This window comes from Periplaneta americana, chromosome 2 (assembly GCF_040183065.1).
Source record: "Periplaneta americana isolate PAMFEO1 chromosome 2, P.americana_PAMFEO1_priV1, whole genome shotgun sequence".
Taxonomy (NCBI): Eukaryota; Metazoa; Arthropoda; class Insecta; order Blattodea; family Blattidae; genus Periplaneta; species Periplaneta americana.
This window is the reverse complement of record NC_091118.1, coordinates 207,608,029-207,632,251: the sequence shown is the minus strand read 5'-3', so window position 1 is coordinate 207,632,251 and position 24,223 is coordinate 207,608,029. Positions and strand designations below refer to the sequence as shown.

The following is a 24,223-nucleotide window of genomic DNA, read 5'->3' as shown; positions in this document are numbered from 1 at the left end:
TAAGTAGATGGACAGTGTTTTACACATAGCAATTTTCATTATTGTACAAGATAGAGTAATGGAGGAAAAAAATGTTGAATATTTCCAAATATTTTACTCTTGTAAGCTGTACCTAACCCCTTAATGAAATCCAGTCCTTTGTCGTCAAGCCCAACGTAATGTGGACTAATCTCTTCTAATATTCAGACATACATCTTTTGAAATAATCCTGAGACTCGGTAAATATATAGGTTAAGTTTGACGATAAATTTCTATTCTGTATTACAATACGTTGAACTTCAATATATAGTCCGTACTTACGTCATACAAAGCGTTTGAGATCTGAATAAACATTTTCTGTGTGTGTGAAGCGGAATGATATTTCCTTCTGGCTCATCAGAACCCAGGGGCTTTAAGGACACCGTCCCTATGTTGCCTGAGAACATAAAACTCTGATTTTCTACGAGATTAAATAAACGCGTTTGGGCGTTCCTTGCACAGATGGAAATAAAGACACATCCCGCACACGTGCCGGTCGCCCATGAATGCCAAATTCCCGAATAAAATTCCTCCCACACAAAACAGAAATCTAATTCACGACCCATGTGTTACGGTTAATTTTGCAATGAATATTTTTGGGGGAAATTTCCATATATAGCGCCCGTCCAAATCAAATAACGTTAAACTAGTTGTGGTAATAAAGATGGCGTTATAGAGGGTCCTCACGGGCTGTTACACACAAGGATCAAGTCCACGCTCCACAGCGCCTCTGGTGCGGTTCTCATGTACCTTTATCTTCGTTAAGCTTCAGCAGACGTTGGCTAGTCAGCTGTTGCCGTCGTCCACGCCGTTATCATTAAAACATTCACAGTTGATCACAAATTGTTGGTGTCATTATCATCGTCATCACTGACATCATTATCATCGTCGTGATTATTGTCGATATCCTGAATTGTATCATCTTTAGAGTCATCACTGAACTCGTCATTACTGTCATTGTCACAATAATTTTCGTTTTCAGTACCATACAGCCATCATAAACGTCATTATATTTGCCATCACAGGCTTAGTGCTACCGTTATCATCACAGTCAACATCTTTGTCGTGAACTCAACGTCACCATTGTCGGGTAATCGACGTCATAATTTTTAACTCAATGCCATCGTTGTAATCAAGTCAACGCCATCATTGTCGTCAAGTCAACTCCTTCATTGTCGTGAAGTCAACGCCATCATTATCGTCAAGTCAACTCCATTTTCGTCAACTCAAAGCTATCATTGTCGTCAAGTCAATTCCTTCATTGTCGTGAAGTCAACGCCATCATTATCGTCAAGTCAACTCCATTTTCGTCAACTCAAGGCCATCATTGTCGTCAAGTCAACTCCTTCATTGTCGTGCAGTCAACGCCATCATTATCGTCAAGTCAACTCCATTTTCGTCAACTCGAAGACATCATTGTCGTCAAGTCAACTCCTTCATTGTCGTCAAGTCAACATCACATTGCCGTCAAGTCAACATCACATTGTCGTCAAGTCAACATCACATTGTCGTCAAGTCAATATTACATTGTCAAGTCAACATCACATTGTCAAGTCAACATCACATTGTCGTCAAGTCAACATCATCATTATCGTCAAGTCTACATCACATTGTCGTCAAGTCAACATTACATTGTCGTCAAGTCAACATCACATTGTCGTCAAGTCAACTCCTTCATTGTCGTGAAGTCAACGCCATCATTATCGTCAAGTCAACTCCATTTTCGTCAACTCAAAGCCATCATTGTCGTCAAGTCAACTCCTTCATTGTCGTGCAGTCAACGCCATCATTATCGTCAAGTCAACATCACATTGTCGTCAAGTCAATATCACATTGTCAAGTCAACATCACATTGTCGTCAAGTCAACATCATCATTATCGTCAAGTCAACATCACATTGCCGTCAAGTCAACATCACATTGTCGTCAAGTCAACATCACATTGTCGTCAAGTCAATATTACATTGTCAAGTCAACATCACATTGTCAAGTCAACATCACATTGTCGTCAAGTCAACATCATCATTATCGTCAAGTCTACATCACATTGTCGTCAAGTCAACATTACATTGTCGTCAAGTCAACATCACATTGTCGTCAAGTCAACTCCTTCATTGTCGTGAAGTCAACGCCATCATTATCGTCAAGTCAACTCCATTTTCGTCAACTCAAAGCCATCATTGTCGTCAAGTCAACTCCTTCATTGTCGTGCAGTCAACGCCATCATTATCGTCAAGTCAACATCACATTGTCGTCAAGTCAATATCACATTGTCAAGTCAACATCACATTGTCGTCAAGTCAACATCATCATTATCGTCAAGTCAACATCACATTGTCGTCAAGTCAACATCACATTGTCGTCAAGTCAACATCACATTGTCGTCAAGTCAATATTACATTGTCAAGTCAACATCACATTGTCAAGTCAACATCACATTGTCGTCAAGTCAACATCATCATTATCGTCAAGTCTACATCACATTGTCGTCAAGTCAACATCACATTGTCGTCAAGTCAACTCCTTCATTGTCGTGAAGTCAACGCCATCATTATCGTCAAGTCAACTCCATTTTCGTCAACTCAAAGCCATCATTGTCGTCAAGTGAACTCCTTCATTGTCGTGCAGTCAACGCCATCATTATCGTCAAGTCAACATCACATTGTCGTCAAGTCAGTATCACATTGTCAAGTCAACATCACATTGTCGTCAAGTCAACATCATCATTATCGTCAAGTCAACATCACATTGTCGTCAAGTCAACATCACATTGTCGTCAAGTCAACATCACATTGTCGTCAAGTCAACATCACATTGTCGTCAAGTCAACTCCATTTTCGTCAACTCGAAGACATCATTGTCGTCAAGTCAACTCCATCATTGCCGTCAAGTCAACATCACATTGTCGTCAAGTCAACATCACATTGGCGTCAAGTCAACATCACATTGTCGTCAAGTCAACGTCAAGTCAACATCACATTGTCGTCAAGTCAACTCCATCATTTTCGTCAATCCAGCGCCTTGATTGTCGCGAAATCAACTCCATTATTGTCTTTAACTAAGCGCCATCATTGTCGTCAATTCAAAGCGATCATTATATATAATAAGTTCAGTACGTTACTCATACGTTTTTATGCATTCTTAGAGAGTATGTGACACAACTTAATGTCAAACGTTTCGGGATTGCATACAAGGATCACATATTCTGAAGGGTTCTTTATGCTTAGCTAGTCCTAACAACTGGGACTGGTGATGAAACCTGTATGCAGTTCTTAAATCTAATATGATTTCGGAGCGATAAATACCATTTATTACACACAAAACTTTTGTGGAAATACTATTCCAGGAGACAGCAGTCTGTAATATTAATTGAAATAATTAGTTTTTAATAGAACCAATTAAAATTTGTATAATTACAAAATAATTATTATAACAAACGCATGTGTTACAACAATTGCGCTATAAATTTGATCATGACTAATTAAGGAAACAAAGCTCCGCTAAATTAGCGCTAACCTGAAACAACTGTTTTAAACAAATTTGTTACTATGACAACTGACAGATCTAATGTCTCATGTGGAAAAACATACTATGAAATATGAAGATTTTATAACAAGAAAATTAGTAAAATATGAGAATTTAGATCAGGCTTTCGCGTTGCCTACGTTTCTTACAGTACTCTGCACCTAGTTCGACTAGACCAGTGAACGATATATCGTTCGAAAAATAACAAATATGGGTACACGTTAAAACAAAAGAATCACTGAAAACTCTGTAAAACTGCCAAAACGGCAGCCATGTCAAAATCACCTCTGATTTTCACACTATAAATGCTATGCATAGACATTTCCCTAGCCCGCACTACGAGCGTGCTAAACTAGCCCCGGCTATCGACTGGTTACTTGTACAGGATTCATATCATATCATATCATATCATATATCATATCATATCATATCATATCATATCATATCATATCATATCATATCATATCATATCATATATCATATCATATCATATCATATCATATCATATCATATCATATCATATCATATCATATCATATCATATATCATATCATATATCATATCATATCATATCATATCATATCATATCATATCATATCATATCATATCATATCATATCATATCATATCATATCATATCATATCATATCATATCATATCATATCATATCATATCATATCATATCGCTAACACTGATTTATGAATACGAAAAACGTTAGTTCGCTGATCTTCCACCGGAAGCCCATCGCTAAGAATGTCTATGAATATGGCCCGTAATATCTCTTGAACTGCCCAACATGTTAACGAACAAATGATCTTTAGGAAGGACTGACGATGCCTAAAAACATGCAGAAATAACATTTCTTAATAAATTGAAAAATCGATTTAAAATATTTAACAAAATGTCATCTTACAGTTTTACAATGCCGAGACTAACTGCCGCATAAAAACAAGAAAACTATCGAAAAGAGTTCACGAAGGCCAAAGAAATGATCGCAAATATTTAACTTATCGGTGTGACGTGTTACAAAAAATTTGAGGTTTAATCGTAGCTTGAATATTGGCGATTATTTTTATTCGGTTATTTAGCTACGCTGTATCAACTACTAGGTTATTTAGACTCGAAATATATGCATATATACAGGGTGAACAGTAATAATACCATTAATTTCAAGGGGTTATTCTTTGAGACTTTTCAAACAAAAAATTTCAATAGAGTTCCGCTCGTTTTCCTTCCTTTTCGAGAAAAAAGCTGTTTTATATGAAACATTTCATAACGTGTTTTAGAAAAGCCATTGATTGAATTCAGTTTAAGAGAGCAGTTTATTATGATAACAAATGATTGAAATAATTTTAGTTTTGTCTTTTAAGTATGCAGAAATTTGACCTGACCAAATGTAACCTTTCGTTCTGCAAAGGTATTTTAAAATGGTATATTTGTTCGGATCAAATTTCTGCACATTAAAGGACAAAACTAAAATTCTTTTAATAATTTATCATCATAATGCACTGCTCTCTTAAATTGACTGAGCATATTCGGAATTAAATCAATAATAACATTACTTATGGTTCATCCCTTATGATGATATGTACAGGGTATAAGCGAATTAACACTGCAGATTTTCAGAGCGAATAGCTCCTGTTGTATGTAAAAAAAAAAACTATAATATCATATTGGTGTAAAGTTCATAGTTTCCCAGAAAAAAAAAGTTTTTTTCTTCAGTGTTTAACGACCTCTTATTCGGTAACTATTGCGAGTAGGATCGTGATTTTTGTCCATATGAATAGAAAATCTAATAAAGAATAATTTATGCCTCTGGCTTATTTCAGTAGTGTGGGCAGTTTTCGTGTAAATTTAATTTTAAAAACCTCTAATTTAAAGTTAGTGCTCGACGCGAGATAATTGCAATACAGCGCCAGAGGAAGCTCATCTAGCGAGACACACCGAGTTCGTTGACTTACATCTGTATCACGAGAAGTGTGTGTTAGCGGCGATGTTGCCGGGCTGCTGAAACTTCAAACTTAATTTTCTAATTAACCGTGCATTTAATCACAAAACTTAATACAGGTTTTCTATTCATTTACGTGTACCCTATCGTCCTTTTCAATTTGCAAGGTCATTTCACTTCATATATATATATATATATATATTGTATATGATGCAATACGTTCCAAAACTGTTTTATCCACTTTTGGACGAAATTATGTTAGTAGTAGTTTCTAAATCTGCTCCATTTTGTCCTTCATTCCATGGACACGTGACGTTTGAAACTATGTTTTATGCCCTTTATTTTAAACATACTCATAGACAATCTTAGCGCGGGCTTCTGGTGGATGATCAGCGAACTAACGTTGTTCGTATTCATAAACCAGTGTTAGCGATATGATATGATATGAATCCTGTACAAGTAATCAGTCGATAGCCGGGGCTAGTTTAGCACGCTCGTAGCGCGGGCTAGCGAAATGTCTATGCATAGCAGCCTAAAAATCTACTATTGTTTCAAAAGACTTCTAATCCACTAGTGTGTCGGCTCCAAAACCCACCTAGTTCATGTTTCCATTGACCACCTCATTCTTATGCAACCATATTTTATTGTGTTGTTTTGTATTGCATTTATTAACATTCGAAGGTATTCATACATTGCTTTACAGCTAGAATATGGAACAAGTCAAAAAACTTAATACTATTATAAAGTCTGAATTTATAGTCACAGTCTAGATGAAATATATACAGAAGTTTTACAATATAGTCTACTAGTACTGGTATTGTAAAAAATTGTACAAAATTGTAAAAATTGTAGAAAATTAATAAATTGTAAAACTGTAAAAACTTGTAAAAATTGTAATTGTAGTATTGTAAAATTTTGACTTGTTCCACATCTTAAAGCTTCATTGCTCATGTAAGATCTATGGAATAAAATAAATAAATGAAAAAAAAGTACATAACGAAGTTTTAGTATCAATTTCATGAAGCGTTGCTGAATGTCATGAATTCATCTACTGAATAGAAGGCGTGAGAAATAAGGTACTTCTTTAATTTAGCCCTAAATAATCTTATGTTTTGAGTTTCATTAGGATATTAAAAATTTTTACTGCCATATAACGCACTCCTTTTTTTATAACACGATAGACTTGCCGATGGAGTATGGAAGTTATTTTTTGACTCGTATTTACGGTATTTATTTATTTATTTATTTATTTTGCTAATAATTATTGTAACATAAAATATAAATAAACAGAAAAATTTTAGCTCGTCCCTGAAACAATAGAACTCGTGCTCAGGGGCGGATTCCTGAATTGAAATTAAGAAGTATACAATACAATTTGTCTTATATCTACTACGAAATAAGAATATATAAATTTAAATTTACAAATTTTCAATTTTTATAAAATCTATACATAACTTTTATTAATTTAATACAAGAACTATTAGAATTGACAAGATTAGGATATTTAAATATAAATTTGTTAGATATTCTTGGGCCTAAATTACTACTATGATTAAACACTGTAGCAGTGTTGCATTTTGGTTCAGACAATCTTAAAGAATTCATGCCTTTTGTTTCATACCTATGCGAATACGATCCAATATTATTTCAATTTTTATATATGAATTTTATTAATAGAATATAATAAATTTGCCTTATTTTAGGAACATTAAAGTCTGAAAACAAGTTTTGAGATGGAAAATCAATAGGTTTATGAAGACATATTTTAATTATTTTCTTCTGTAATAAATAATGTGGATTAAAATTGGATTTAAATAAGTTACCCCATCCTATAATTCCTTACATAATCACCGATTGAACTAAAGTTAAGTATATTGTGCGAAATAATCTTATTGACAAGTAATTCCTCGATAAAACAAAATAATATATATTTTACGTAATTTATTACAAAGGTAATTAATGTGTTGGTTCCATTTTAAATGATTGTCAAAAATTGTACCTAAATATTTAACTTCAGAGGACTCCTTAATAATCGGACATGTACACTGTATAAGGAAACAATTAGAGTTATGTAATTTAATACTTAATGTAGATGTAGGAGGTTTGTTACATTTTTTCAGATAATGAGAATGGAATAATTATGGTTTTATTTTCGTTGATAGGAAGATAATTTATGTCAAACCATTTCCTTTATTAATTTAAGTCCATTATTTGAATTATTATATATATATATATATCATACCAGGTTTTTCCACCAATTTTTGAATTCCAGGGTTAAAAGAATAACTGATTTAATTATGACATGGTGCAAAAGCCCAAAGTTCTCGTACTAAGACAATAAAATTTCAACAGGAACATTTGGACAGGAACCATACGTGATATGGTTGATGATCATGGAGATAATGATGGTATTGGTGTTGATGATAATGATGATGATTGTTGCGGTGATGGTGGTGGTAAGAAGGCGGATTTTGAAGACCTAAACGTAAAAAATGCCGCTGTGTATAGACCAGTTGTGTCAAAGAATATATTATAACGTAGTGCCAGGCCTAGAGTACTTTAAAATTCAAAGCTGGCTTTATATGATCTATGGAGTTAATAACTTACACAGAAGCAGAAAAGCGAGACTTCTAACTTTTCAACGCGGCCTCTGCAGGCAGGTGTTGAACAGTCGCAAAATCAATATAGTTGGCCTCCGGATCTGAACCTCTGACCTGCCAAATACTTTAATCCGTCGCTCGCCGTCCCTTCGCTTGGGTATAACTCTCTTGCCCCTGGATTACTGCACCCCAGGTAGCAATTAAATCGCAAGATTTGTGGCTTGCTGGACCGTAACGGGGATCTACCTGTGTTACGGGGGAGACGCCGCGCCGCCAAGGTTACGCGAACCCCACCCAACTCCTGCTGGAATTTAATACAATGGCATAAATAACTATCCAGAGTCACAGGGTTCCCCTATTACTCATTACACCACCAGCGAGGGTCGGCAAGTTTGACTTCTGAAGTCAATATTGCTTGATTCTACAGGTAAAGCAATGATAGTCTGCTTGTAATACGAGTTAAAATTCCTTCTAGAGATTTGAAATGTTGCTTGCATTTACAATATAAACAGTTCCGTGTCAATAGTGAACATAGAGATTTAACATTGCTTTGAGTAACCTATGTATAATACAATGAAGAAAACACTTAATTAGTGGGCCATGTTTAGAAATCAGCAGGCTTTGACAATTTGTGAAACAAGAGAACATCATTCATAGTTGCTAACTCCTAGAAATCACCAGGCTTTGAAAATTTGTAAAACTACAGAACATCATTTATGATTACTAACTCCGAAAAATCAGCAGGCTTTGACAATTTGTGAAACAAGAGAACATCACTCATAGTTGCTAACTCCTAGAAATCACCAGGCTTTGACAATTTGTAAAACAACAGAACATTTATGGTTGCTAACTCCGAGAAATCACCAGGCTTTGACAATTTGTAAAACAACAGAACATCATTTATGATTGCTAACTCCGAAAAATCAGCAGGCTTTGACAATTTGTGAAACAAGAGAACATCATTCATAGTTGCTAACTCCTAGAAATCACCAGGCTTTGATAATATGTAAAACAACAGACCATCATTTATGATTGCTAACTCCGAGAAATCACCAGGCTTTGACAATTTGTAGAACAACAGAACATCATTTATGATTGCTAACTCCGAGAAATCACCAGGCTTTGACAATTTGTAAAACTACAGAACATCATTTATGATTGCTAACTCCGAAAAATCAGCAGGCTTTGACAATTTGTGAAACAAGAGAACATCATTCATAGTTGCTAACTCCTAGAAATCACCAGGCCTTGACAATTTGTAAAACAACAGAACATCATTTATGGTTGCTAACTCCTAGAAATTAGCAGGCTTTGACAATTTGTGAAACAAGAGAACATCATTTAAGGTTGCTAACTCCTAGAAATCACCAGGCTTTGACAATATGTAAAACAACAGAACATCATTTATGATTGCTAACTCCGAGAAATCACCAGGCTTTGACAATTTGTGAAACAAGAGAACATCATTCATAGTTGCTAACTCCTAGAAATGACCAGGCTTTGACAATTTATAAAACAACAGAACTTCATTTATGGTTGCTAACTCCGAGAAATCACCAGGCTTTGACAATTTGTAAAGCAACAGAACATCATTTATGGTTGCTAACTCCGAAAAATCAGCAGGCTTTGACAATTTGTGAAACAAGAGAACATCATTTAAGGTTGCTAACTCCTAGAAATTAGCAGGCTTTGACAATTTATAAAACAAGAAAAACATCATTCATGGTTGCTAAGTCTTAGAAATCAGCAGGTTTTGACAATTTGTAAAACAACAGAACATCATTTAAGGTCGCTAACTCCTAGAAATTAGCAGGCTTTGACAATTTGACAACTAGAGAACATCGTTCATGGTAGCTACGTCGTATAAATCAGCAGGTTTTGATAATTTGTGAAACAAGAGAACATCATTTAAGGTTGCTAACTCCTAGAAATTAGCAGGCTTTGACAATTTATAAAACAAGAAAAACATCATTCATGGTTGCTAAGTCTTAGAAATCACCAGGCTTTGACAATTTGTAAAACAACAGAACATCATTTATGATTGCTAACTCCGAAAAATCAGCAGGCTTTGACAATTTGTGAAACAAGAGAACATCATTTAAGGTTGCTAACTCCTAGAAATTAGCAGGCTTTGACAATTTATAAAACAAGAAAAATATCATTCATGGTTGCTAAGTCTTAGAAATCACCAGGCTTTGACAATTTGTAAAACAACAGAACATCATTTATGATTGCTAACTCCGAAAAATCAGCAGGCTTTGACAATTTGTGAAACTAGAGAACTTCGTTCATGGTAGCTATGTCGTAGAAATCAGCAGGCTTTGATAATTTGTAGAACAACAGAACATCATTTATGGTTGCTAACTCCGAGAAATCAGCAGGCTTTGACAATTTGTAAAACAACAGAACATCATTCATGGTTGCTAATTCCTAGAAATTAGCAGGCTTTGAAAATTTGTGAAACAAGAGAACATCATTCATGGTAGCTATGTCGTAGAAATCAGCAGGCTTTGACAATTTGTAACAACAGAACATCATTGAAGGTTGCTAACGCCTAGAAATCAGCAGGTTTTGACAATTTGTGAAACAAGAGAACATCATTCATGGTAGCTATGACGTAGAAATCAGCAGGCTTTGACAATTTGTAAAACAACAGAACATCATTGAAGGTTGCTAACGCCTAGAAATTAGCAGGTTTTGACAATTTGTGAAACAAGAGAACATCATTCATGGTAGCTATGTCGTAGAAATCAGCAGGCTTTGACAATTTGTAAAACAACAGAACATCATTGAAGGTTGCTAACGCCTAGAAATCAGCAGGTTTTGACAATTTGTGAAACTAGAGAACATCGTTCATGGTAGCTATGTCGTAGAAATCAGCAGGCTTTAATAATTTGTAAAACAACAGAACATCATTCATGGTTGCTAACTCCTAGAAAAAGCAGGCTTTGACAATTTGTGAAACAAGACAACATCATTCATGGTAGCTAAGTCGTAGAAATTAGTAGGCTTTGACAAGAGTTCAAAGTTTTATTTCCATTTATCTCAGAACTCATTTTTATGACTTATCTACATTTACCCAAACTCCGTCGAATTCATTTTGAAAAGTTTTATTACCAGTAAACATATTATGACAAACGATTCATGACCTGTATTGTCTTAAGGCAATGGATACACATTTTAACCCATTGTGAAAAAAAGCAGAGCATCTCCGGAGAAAATATCTACCACCCCCAGTTTGTAACGGGGACAAGTACCGAGTGCCTAATTTCCCTGCACATACACGACCAGAAACAAAGACGACCGATCCGTCTATTTAATTGAATTTAGCCATCTTGTGACGGCGTCAGCGGAGACACTTGGGGAAGTGATCCATCATAATCTTTAAGCAGTCCCATCACTGGGGATTACAAATTGCTAGCGACGGTCAGCATATCTTATGTTTCACTTAACGCATGTATCTGTAAGCTGTGCAGAATTTGCCAATATTAACTGCTTTGCATCGTGAAAGGGCACGAACATTGGCGCGGGGCATTGAATGACTGACCTCGGAGAGAGGGTACGATTGTTTTATGTCTCTTCGGTATTTGTGGAATGTTCATACCGATCGGGGAAATGACAGGCGCTCTTCTAGTGTTCGGGAAGCGATTTGTGTTATCTGGTGACCGTTACAGGCGTGCCTCTTTGGGGTCTGTGGTGTGTATGGGGAATATCTCTTATCTTATTCCTACCGTCCCGAGATTCTACTCTTACCCAAAGAAAGATTAGGCTGACTATTAGTAGTGGCAGTTGACTGTTTAAATAACTGATTATATTTTAACTTTAATATTTAAATGAGTGACATTTTAGAAATTTAATAGCTAAAGAAAAACTAAAATTAACTCCATATGTAGATGAAATTAATGGGGATCATCAGTGTGGTTTTAGGCGTAATGGAACAACTATTGATAAGATATTTTGTATTCGAAAGGTAATGGAGAAAAAAATGGGAGTATAAGAGTACAGTACATCAGTTATTCATAGATTTCAAAAAGGCATATGACTCGGTTAAGAGAGAAGTTTTATATGATATTCTTATTGACTTTGGTATTTCCAAGAAACTAGTTCGATTAATTAAAATGTGTCTCAGTGAAACGTACAGCAGAGTTCGTATAGGTCAGTTTCTGTCAGATGCGTTTCCAATTCACTGCGGGCTTTTTCCCCCAACCTCCCAACTAACACTCTATATGCATTTCTGAGTGTTAGTTGGGAGGTCGGGGGAAAAAGACCTTTGGGGAGACGGAGACGTAGATGGGAGGATAATCTTAAAATAGATTTGAGGGAGGTGGGATGTGATGATAGAGACTGGATTAATCTTGCTCAGGATAGGGACCGATGGCGAGCTTATGTGAGGGCGGCAATGAATCTCCGGGTTCCTTAAAAGCCAGTAAGTAAGTAAGTAAGTGAGTAAGTAACTTTATGTATAAATATCTCAACATGGATGGATGGATATTGGTCCATTTCGTCCGAAAATGTACCCTTTCTTTCACATTTCACTCATACACACATACACACAGTTTTTTATTCCACATTCGTGTAGATATAGACATCGTCGGGATAAAATGCAGAGTGTGTGTTGCCGAATTCAAATCGTATGTTTACATGGAAATATCGGGGTACAGTAGATTTCCCTTCGCTACTTTGTAGCGTCATAGAATTTTATGGGTAAAATAAAAGTTCATTTTGAAATATACATAAAATAACTTATATGTTTAATATAGAGGAAATGTATTTAGTGTGACGCTGTGTACAGGGCTTTGTTCTATAGCAAATACCGTTACAGCCTTATTCAACCAGCCCTGCTTCAAACAATATTGTAGACGTGACTAGTAAAACGTAACGCGTTAGCTGTGAAAGGTGTGTAAATATTACCTTATGCACCTTTTTTTTTTGTCACTTCAACTGGACGGGATTCAGAGCGGAAGAAAAAATACGATTATACCGCATATCGGTATTCTGCGGTGGAAAGTAACCAATTACACTGCTGTGCCATTACTACGCGTTGCAGCAGTAACCAGCATTAATGACTAGCACTTCCGCATATCTCCCCTCCACTCCCCTCCCCGGGGGTGCCATTAACTCCGCTGCGTCCCCTGTTCACAATTCATCCCGCCGTCCCCGCCACTCCCCTTTTCATTCATTATTTCTTTTCACATCATACGCCAAAACCTGTATTTTTAGTAACTACGGTTGGACTCATAAATGTAAAAATTAAATTAGAGGAGCGGAATTGTACGTCCATTCAATTCCGCATAATCGAAGCTCCAATTGTAGAAATAAATTCCAATTCTACAATCCCTGCCGCTTGTATTATTTGGTGTTAACCTTGCACCTCCAGACGTATTTCAGATGTTTTATATAAAAGACAAAAAAGAAATCGTAGACTTTTTTGTTCGCGAGTATGACAAAATAGAGACGCTAGGTCTTGTTTTCGTGGATGTAAATGTTTGTTTCCATAGTAATGAAATGTTCTAGCATGTTTTTGATACATCAGACGACAAATAATAATAATAATAATAATAATAATAATAATAATAATAATAATTCTTTATTTATACTGGCAGAGTTAAGGCCATAGGGCCTTCTCTTACACTCTACAGGTCACAAAGTATACAAGCAGTTAAAATTTAACAGAAAGTTAAAGAACAGAATACTAACATATTACAAAATAATAATAATAATAATAGTAATACTAATAATGATAGTAATAATAATAATAATAATAATAATAATAATAGCGTAAAAAAATCGACACTAAACAACATGAAAATAATACCTTAATAGAAAAAAGAAAGTAAAATACATTGGAATATAGCAAAAGCAACTCATTTAGTACAAATGGTTAATATGGAAAACGTAAGGTAGAATATAACAAAATGGAATGTAATAAAATAATAATAAAAAAGAAAAGAAATACGAATATTAAATAAAATTCACAATAAAATGGCTATGCTAATAAATTCATTGGCTGATAAAGAGAACAAAAAGGGGAAAGGAAGGAAAGAAATATATGGTCTATATTTTTACAAAACTATCGCAGAGAAAAGGGCTTATAACTGAAAGGAATCTAATTTAAAAAAGTGCAATTTTAATTTATTTTTGAAACTAGACAATGTCCGACAGTCTCTGACATGTTGTGGTAGAGAGTTCCAGAGATGAGCTGCAGAGACGGTGAAAGATGAAGAGTAGAAGGATGTTCTGTGTTTAGGAATGGAGAGTGTGACATGGTGTTGTGAGCGAGTATCTATTTCGTGATATGAGCACAAATGTTGAAAACGAGAAGCTAGGTAGCTAGGGTTAGAGGTTTGAAGAATATTGAAGAGTAAAGTGAGAGAGTGGATAGTTCTTCGCTCTTTGAGACGGGCCCAGGACAGCATATTTAGTGAAGGTGTGATACGGTCAGATCTACGGACGTTGCAAATAAATCGAACACATGCATTATGAACACGCTGTAGTCTGTCTGTCAGTGTAGAGAGTGTCACAGTAATCAAAATGAGGCATCAAGAGCGACTGCACTAAATTCTTCTTGAGAAGCAACGGAAGGAAATTTCGAATTCTTTTTAGTGCGTGAATTTTCTTAAAAAACTATTTTACATGTGTGTGTGTGATTTGAGTATTCCAACTTAAGTTTTTGTCCATATAAATTCCTAGAGTTTTTACTCTATCACTTTAAAGGATAATAGTTCTATTCATTTTAACAGGAGATAAGTCACCTGTGTTTAATTTACTTAAAAGTCGTTGATGTCCCATTGTAATTGCCTGTGATTTCTCAGAGTTCAGTTTCAGTCCAAACTTTTTCGTCCATGAAATAATTGATTTTACTTAATTTATTGCGTAATTTAGTGCCGATATAGGTGCAGAGGTATGTATATTTGTAAGTCGTCAGCAAATAGGATATGTCTACAGTGTTTAATAGAATAGAAAACGATGTTCTGAATATAGGCCTACCTTCATCTTAAAATAGAAAGGAAAAAATAGAATCTCACTCATTACAGAACCAATTTCAGTTGTTTTATTAGTGTCAGCCTTGTATCTCCAAACGTATTTCAGATGTTTTTATACCAGACACAAAAATAAATTTAATGACAGCCTTTGTTTGTTTGACATATAGACAAAACACGACCTACGTGTGCCACGTAGACATCCTGAAATTCTAGCTGTTTTTTGTGTTTGATATCTTACTTCATTTATTATATGGCGATCACTCATTATATCCACTCCGAGGTATCTAAAACTCATCACCTGTTCGATCATTTTTTTTCTATTTCCAGTTTACATCTTATTGGTTCTTTTGAGACACACATACTTTTTTTTCTGTAGAACCCTTCGTATTATAAAAAAACATGTTATTTAAGTAACTATAATTCAAAATAGACATAAGTGACGTCAATAAATTTGTTGTACACAGTTAGGGTAAATGAAAATCCTTGATTTATGCTTCAGAACCGGTTAAATATCAAATATGAATGCTTTTGATCCAGGTTCAAGGAGATTAATCGGAGCAAATTCGAAAGTTAAATATCAACTTAGATTGAGATAACATGAACTTAGATTAGCGTTTATACAACTAAAACTTGGTTCAACTTGACTGACAGCCATTTTTAATCCTCAGTCTCTCTTCAAATGTTTAAAATTATTTATTAACTGGCCATATCCCCGGTCGGGGCAAGTTACCTGGTTGAGGTTTTTTCCGGGGTTTTCCCTCAACCCAATATGAGGAAATGCTGGCTAACTATCGGTGCTGGAACCCGGACTCATTTCACCGGTATTATCACCTTCATCTCATTCAGACGCTAAATAACCTAAGATGTTGATACAGCGTCTTGAAACAACCTACTATAAAAAGTAAAAAAAAAATGATACTATATTAGACCTAATAGACAATTGGTCAGCGTCTGAAATGAAATACACTTGAAAGAACTGAAGGCTCTTACTCTCAGCTGGAACAAGATTTCCAATTAAATGATGAGCCTATGCTTGAACTTTAAATGATGGTGTATTATTCACTTTATGCATTTATTGCATAATTTATTCATTTTATCTATTTTAACATAATTAAATTAGCATAGTTAAAATAATGGAATGCTAAGCTAACGTACTATTACTGCATACTAAATCAATACACTCTCGTTGTTCGTTAATTCTCTGAGATGAAAATGAATATGTTCATAAACATTATTTTAAGAAATACAGGAAACGAATATACAGAATAGCCTATCAAGTTTTCTGTGCATAAGAATCTATTTTAATCTTACCTGTCCTCGATTCACTCAGACGTTACTGTAATAACATTATAGCATTATGTCCATCTAGAGAAGCTGCACTTTCCAATGGTGAATTAATAATTAATTATACAAATCGGTTAATTATCTTCTGAGATTACTTCATACAAACACAGAAACATGTTAAATGAATAGCTTCCATTTGTTGTTGTCCAAGGCCCCTTATAGACGAAGTCATTTGTTTTCGTTTCATTACAGCCCATTAGGTGGCGAACATAAAACACATTGTTATTTCAAAGCTCATTTATCTCATTAAATATCAGTCCCATCAAAATTTTGCATAGAATAAAACTTATCGGAAATCATTTGTAAAGAAACTTTTGTTATGTAACATTTTTCATGAAAATCAATAATAAGGGAGATATTTCGATTTATTTAATTAAGGCCCCCTTATAACGCCCCTTTTAAATAACGTATTTTAAATGCCATATAGCATAAAATCTAAGTTAGAACGAACTTAATTTATATTCCAATTTTCATATAAATCGGTTGTCATTATCGCGTGAAAAGGTAACAAACTTCCAGACAGACAGACAGACAGACATAGAAACAAAGATTTAAAAAAGCGATTTTTGGTTTCAGGGTGATTAATTATTCATGTTGACACCAATTATTTTTGGAAAGGCGAAAATTACCAGAAAAATTTCGTTTACAGATTTATTATTAGTATAGATTTAATTTTTCTATGACCGGCGATTGTATATGAATATTTCTTAAATGTTATAATTATAAGTACTTATTTTCCTAAATAAATTCGGCCTCTCCCAGAACACTACATTGGATTATAGTGCTACATTATTATAGATTGGCGATGAGTGCGATTGGTAGGAATAATTATCGGTGCTTGACGAAGTCCTCCCTCAAAGAGCATGCGGCTATCACGTGACGGTTACATACGTGAAGTACCCTTTATACACACAAGTAATTTGCACGTGCAATTGGCGCAAATTAGCTCTGTGGCACATACCTCTGCTGGGAAATATATTCCATGTGCTACAGCACTCATCTCGAGATGGCTTTATGCGGATGTCTGCCCACTTATTGGCTAGTCTCTAGTATAACATTGGTTTCGAAGGTTAAGCTGCGTTACCGTCAGCTGTCTATGTAGAGATGAAATGCGCATGCCCTACAGAAGTGATGTCAACTGATGCCCATAGGAGCAAGCGCGCGCTTTAGAGCCCAGGAGAGCCTGAGCGCTTTACAGCGGAAAGGAAAGAGACAGACGAAAGAGGTGGTATATGCCGCTTGGTCGAGCTATATTCAGGGATGGCCAGCACTGATTCAATAGATAAAGGGAATGAGAACTTATTAAAACTGTATCCATGGTAATTTTTAGATTTGCCTGAGAAGTATAAGTGCATTATAAGAATGTAAGTTTTAATTTTAATGCTCATTTTTCACAAGTTCGTTTTTTTATTCAAAAGGAATATTTTCTCAACTTTTTTTTTACAGAAAAGTGAAATTATCCGATATGTTTGTTTAGTAGCCTTACAGCTAAAACAATGTTTTCGTAAATGTAATATATCGTAAATACGTATTACTGAAGATAGTGTATTAAAATGTTTGAAAATATTCGCATGGAAAATGTTTGTAAGGAAATGAATTAACAAAGCAAATACTGTTACATCACAAACAAAAGATATGTGCCTATGTGTTGGTAAAACGTCAGCTCTATAGCTTCAGCAGATTTCGAGATCATTTAATATTCTGATAACAGAAAGTTACGCACCAATATCACCTAAATCATAATGCGATAAGAGTTTTATTATGTAATATTAGTTACAGTTAAAACATATACCTAGACAACTTTGCTTTGTACTATAATATTGTTTTGATTACTTTTATAAGGCTAAAGATACCATCAATATCAATTTCAACTTATCATGTCATATTCAGTGTCTTTCTTTGGGATAACAATTTCTTTATGAATGATGTGTTTAATTCACTTAGTACAGTATAGTTGTAGTTATTATGGAATTTGTGTGAATATTCCTTCTTTACCCTTTATTATGTTATTAACGTTTAAAACACAACTGCAATATTAGGCTAAGAAATAGGTGTTAGTACTTTTGTTTTACAGACAATATAGATAATATCAAACAGAAAGAAGCCATATAAAAATAACGACATAAAATTTCACGTTCCGTTTGAAGTTTGTGCACCACTGTTTTCTTAATCCAACAGGCTGCTTATTCCTCCTATCATATCTAGCGCTTAATGCCCGCGCACGACGTCAAGGTCAGAAAAATGCTCTTGCTTTGACATCATTGCCCTACAGTTCTCGCGGTAAGAAACAGTGCCTGACAATCTCTTATTCCCCCCATTCTCTTTTACTGCTTCAAGATGAACAGCGACAAACAGAAAGCCCAAACTCTCATTTCTTAGAACAAATATTCTCACTCTTTTATTTTATGTTGCCATGGAAACTGGTATAGTTGCCGGTTACGGAATTGAGTGTAACGAAAAACTTTGTTACGTGAAGGTGAATTAGACGGAGTGGCAACGCTGTCCACAGAGCGCGTGTTAAAAGCCAGACACTTTCATTTTCAGCACGGATTTTAGTTTGGAAAAACACTTTCCGTTCTCAGATCTTGACAGAGTGCAGATGTGGTTTTGCAAACATTTAATTTACTTACGCATGCGCAACAGACACATTTCTGAAAATTGGTTTGTATGTGCAAGCGGTACCTTAGTCAGACAGCTGCAGACCTCGCATCTCGGTTCAGAAAAACCAAGGCTTTACTTGGAAAATAAAAATCATGAGCTAGTTTGTAAGGAATTACTTGTAATTTAATTCTAATAAGTACATGTTTACATTTATCTTAATGCAATATTTTAAATTATTAATAATTTTGGGGCTTTTGGGCTTTTGTCGGAAGGGAGAGTTATTGCGTAACAACAGGCATCATAGAGTCCGTGGAGCTATCGCCTGTCTTCTTCGGAACAAGGGTTGGGAAGTTCATGAAGAGGTCCACTGTATTTCTGAAGACGACTCTTACAGAAGAGTGGATATAATAGCAATAAACAGGCAACAACAAAAGGCTATTATCATAGATCCAACTATACGCATGGAGAGAGATCTAAACCAAGCTCATCAGGTTGATCAGGAAAAGAGGGTCATTTATGAACCTTGTATTCCCTACCTTAGTGCCAAGTATAACATCCCTCTCTTCAATTGGTCAGTGACAGGTTTATTTTTTGGTGCTCGGAGTTCTTTACCAAAATTTACATATCATTTTTGAAACAATTATCAATATCATCCTTTGAAATTCAAAAAATCATCTCGCAAATTCTCAAAGATTCCCTGCAGATTATACAATTTCATTTATACCACTCGGAAGGCCTTAATTAAGGATATGCTAATTTTAAATGAAATCTTTTATTTATAAGTATAATTTTATAGTCATCTTCTAAGATTTTATTTTATAATTGATAATCAATTGTGCTTAATTATTATATTTTATTTTTATAACAATATTCATATTTAATTAATTGTATTTATTTGCTATTATATTCCGGATCCTCGTGGTCATCCTTAATTAAGGCCGGACAAGTTATTTCTCTCTCTCTCTCTCTATCTCTCTCTCTCTCTTCAGTGATATTATCTACCTTATTTAAGGACACTGGGTAGTGAAAGTTCTGCTTCTAGTGCTTATAAATCAGAAAAAAATTTTAAGCATTTGTATCTTCAATAGCACTAAATATAATTAAATGAAGCTTTGCCAAAATATGAAGTAATTTCAAAATTATTACTGCAAATAGTACGCAATAACTTTTTTTTACATATTTATTTATGACTTTTTCAGGGGTTAAATTCTGAATTGTTTGTACTCATTCAGATAAACTTTTCTGAGGAACTATTTGGCATAACTTAATTAAATTATACTCTATATTTTTAAAGATAAACTGTACAATTCCTAGCTAAACTTATAACCAATATGTTACAGCTTCTTATTTTAAAATTATTATTTTTATTACAGAAAGTTTACGGTTTCTGAACAATATATTTTTCTTCTTTATCTATTATGTATTTATTGATCAAATTTCACGTGGAAATTGATAGAAATATTGTTTACTACCGAAAAACAAAAAAGTCATAGATTAAACAGTACCTCAGAAAAGTGGACCTAAATGAGTGAAAAACAAAACATAAACCATAGTGCAACCTCAGAGAGAATATTTTCTCGTAAATAAGCCCAGGAAAAATTATCGGATTCTCTATGGATTTTAAATTGCTTTACATTGTACTAAAGTTTCATTTAATTATTACCTTTAATAGTATTAAAATGCAATCGTTTAAAATATATCCTCATTTTTAAGCACTTGAAGCAGATCTTTTGCTACCCACTGTCCTTAAGAGAAGAAAAAAGGAAAGAATTTCCGCTCGGGGGAAGTAAGAACTCTGTTTCCTCTAGTCTGAATTTATAGAAAGTTAAATTTTGCGAGAAAACTGTTGAATTAGTAGTAATACTAACAAAACACTATCATTCTTAACAGCGGATCCTTGTAAAACAAACCAGTTTCGTATGGACTTTGAATGTGAATTCATTTGTTTTCTATTCTACTGTTCATAAATTGTACACACAACGATGTCCAGTCTTACAGTTTTGTTTTCCTTTAACTGTCGCTTTCTTTTGTTATTCTTCTGCTTTCTCCTTTCGAAGCCATATGATTCATTTTTTAAGTTAAAAAATGTATTCAGTCTGATGAAACCAGAACAACTTTGAGTTCCGAAAACTTTCGTGGAATATTGATTCACATACGTAGCTGAAATTTTGTACAGGGACATCATTTTATTTTTACTTCAATTTTTATTGTACCTGAGTTTTTTAATGTACTTCACTCTCACCCTTTCTACTAATGAAGTTCAACCGTCCTCCACACAGATCCAAGACCGCATATACAGTCATAGTAGCCTTACGGTCATAGTAAACAGTGCGTTGCAAAAATATGTTCGCGTTTTCCATTGACGAAAGAGTTTTCAATATTGCATCATTTTCGCACAGGTACTGTCGTCCATTTGCCTACTTCGCATTCCGGTTTTCCCCACCTGCTTCTATTCGCCTCTCTGTAAAGGCTAGTGACTGGGCTGTCTTAGCTCTTTTCTGAGAACATTAATTTCTGTTAGGAATTGGACGTCTATGTAATATTATACAACTGTTTAAAATAACTTAAATAAAAGAGACTCGTTAAGTAATTAACTGTCACGTGATTTCCCCCCTTTCTACGATCCTGCGACATAACCACTTGGACGGACAGTAGATAGCATGTCTGAGTAATTTTATCTTTTCGGATTGAGCGGAAGTGAAGATTGAATTTACAGAACGTAAGGTACTCTGAGAGTAGATATAGAATTATTTCAACATGAGTTACTAGTACGAAGGACGAAACTGGTAATTGGAATTATACGCATTCGAATTGAAGCCTGTATCGAAATGAAAGGCCACCGTTTTGAAAATGTGTTTAAATATCCTTATTATGATTATTTTCAATTTAACTTCATTCTCTATATTGTACGCTAATGTGTTGTAGACAGTATAACATACACTGCATAATGAATACGTCCACATGGACAGCTCAGTTCGTGAGTAAAAACACTCATTGTTAATACTGTACTGTATTTTGATTAAACAAAAACCTAATGAAAATTATCAAACTCAAAAGCGTAAATGGAGTTTACGTAAATGGATGAACTACTTTTCTTCCCTCCTATACCTAATAAAGTGATTTGTTTGTATATTACGCCAGTATCATCGAACTTCAGTCGTGGAAGGGGGTAGCAACCGTTGATCCAAAGGTATAGCCAGGTTAATATTAGAAATGTTAGTAAAGAAAAAATGATGTCCCTGTATGATATATTGTATAGAGATAAAGCGCAACCTTTCGGGTATTGAAGGAAGAGCAGAGTACTTAAAATTCACGGCTCCAATATTGTGTTGACTTGGTAAACAAAACAAAAGTGTGGCGATTATTAAAACAGAAACTCCGTCTCTATGGCAACTGTTATGCTGTATAAAATGATGTTGGTACTTACTGAGTGCACTCCTCCGCCTTCACTATGCTTCCACGCAGCCAGCAGAAGAGCAGGAGCGTTGCAGTCGCGGAAAGCAAGGCCATCTTGATGCGCGCCATTTAACCCGAAAGCGGTGACCTCACAGCATGGCGCCTGCGAAAAACAGAAATGATAACATGTCAGTCAGGTTTTATTTCTCTTAACCACGCCCACAGAATTAAAGTAAAGGACATAAAAAGTATGTGAGGACGTGTGTGAGGTATCGTGTATAAACCCTTATTGTTCTCTAGCACAGTGGTTCGCAAAATGTGGGTCGTGACCCTCTTGGGGGTCATGTAAAGAGCTGACGGGATGCCGTGACATGATTTACAAAATGAAAAAAGGATTATTAACATACCTTTATGTTGTATTTACAAACATGGACAATGTACAACATAAAAATGGACACATGTTTAAATAGTTTTAAAGAAAACATAATTTATGTGATAAATATTTCTGGTTTTGAGAAAGCAGCTTCTCAAATCTGAACTACTCGTATATATTCGATGCACACACTGGTACCATTTTATCTTCGCCATCTATTCATAGATGTAATAACTAAAGAAGCCACACTTACGTATATACACCAACAATTATCGATCACTATCGATTAGTAGGGCTCATGTATTTTTGAACGCTATTGTAGGTAGCTAAATTTGCCAGATTTTTAAATTAAAAAAGTATTTCATTTTGTCTTTGTTCTATAGGGCTCAAAGGTGGATGTAGCCCCTTAAATTCGAAACGTCAGTCTGGATGTTGTTCACACAGCTCGGTTCCCTTAAAATTTCAAATTAAAACAGAATCCAAAATTTTTGGTTTTGTTCCAAATAATTGTTTGGAATTTTCTGCGTAATTTGGTATATATACAGGGTGATTCAGACGACCCGTAACAGTCTTTTATTTCGGAAAATAGTGCATTAAAATTTTCAAGACAAAAATATTTGTTACTAAAGCATATGTGAACTTTCACTTGATTTCATCAATCAATCTTAACAGGAAGTGGGATCAGTGGCGTATCACTTTAAAATTTCAAATGGGAGTAGTGGTCAAATATGGTACCATTTAATAGAGCTCTTCAAAACAAACAACTTTCAAAGGAAACGTTTTTATTAATTCCTACTCTTTCAATGAGAAAACGTACAAAAAAGCAATGGGTGATTCGGATCACCGTTAAGTCATTTATTTCGGAAACTAGTGCATGAAAATTTTCGAGACACAAATATTTTTAACTAAAACACATGTGAACGTTCACTTGAGCTTGATTTCATCAATCAATCTTAACAGGAAGTAGGGTCAGTGGCGTATCACTTTAAAATTTAAATTGGGAGTTCGGTCAAATTTTCAAATTTGGTACTGTTTGATAGAGATCTTCAAAACAAACAACTTTCATAGGAAACGTTTTTATTAATTACTACTCTTTCAATGATAAAACGTACGAAAAGACAATGCCATCAATATTGAGAAATGTTACAATACGAAAATGTACGTTTTCTCATTGAAAGAATAGGAATTGATAAAACCGCTTCCTATGAAAGTTGTTTGTTTTGAAGAGCTCTATCAAATGGTACCCTATTTGACCCGACTCCCATTTGAAATTTTAAAGTGATACGCCACTGACCCTACTTCCTGTTAAGATTAATTGATGAAATCAAGCTGAAGTGAAAGTTCACATGTTCTTTAGTGATAAATATTTATGTCTCGAAAATTTTAATGCACTAGTTTCCGAAATAAATTACTGTTACGGGTGGTCTGAATCACCCT

The 24,223-nt window shown here is 34.7% G+C and overlaps 1 protein-coding gene across 2 annotated transcripts in view; it reads right to left on the bottom strand.

Annotated features, from left to right (window-relative positions):
• Positions 1–24,223, bottom strand: part of LOC138695094 (C3 and PZP-like alpha-2-macroglobulin domain-containing protein 8) — a 976,398-nt gene that overhangs the window by 641,161 nt on the left and 311,014 nt on the right. For both annotated transcript variants that reach the window (XM_069819482.1, XM_069819483.1), the window contains exon 2: positions 22,445–22,576. In XM_069819482.1, the coding sequence (XP_069675583.1) occupies positions 22,445–22,542 (98 nt within the window). In that variant the 5' untranslated portion in view covers positions 22,543–22,576. The remainder of the gene's footprint in view (positions 1–22,444; positions 22,577–24,223) is intronic.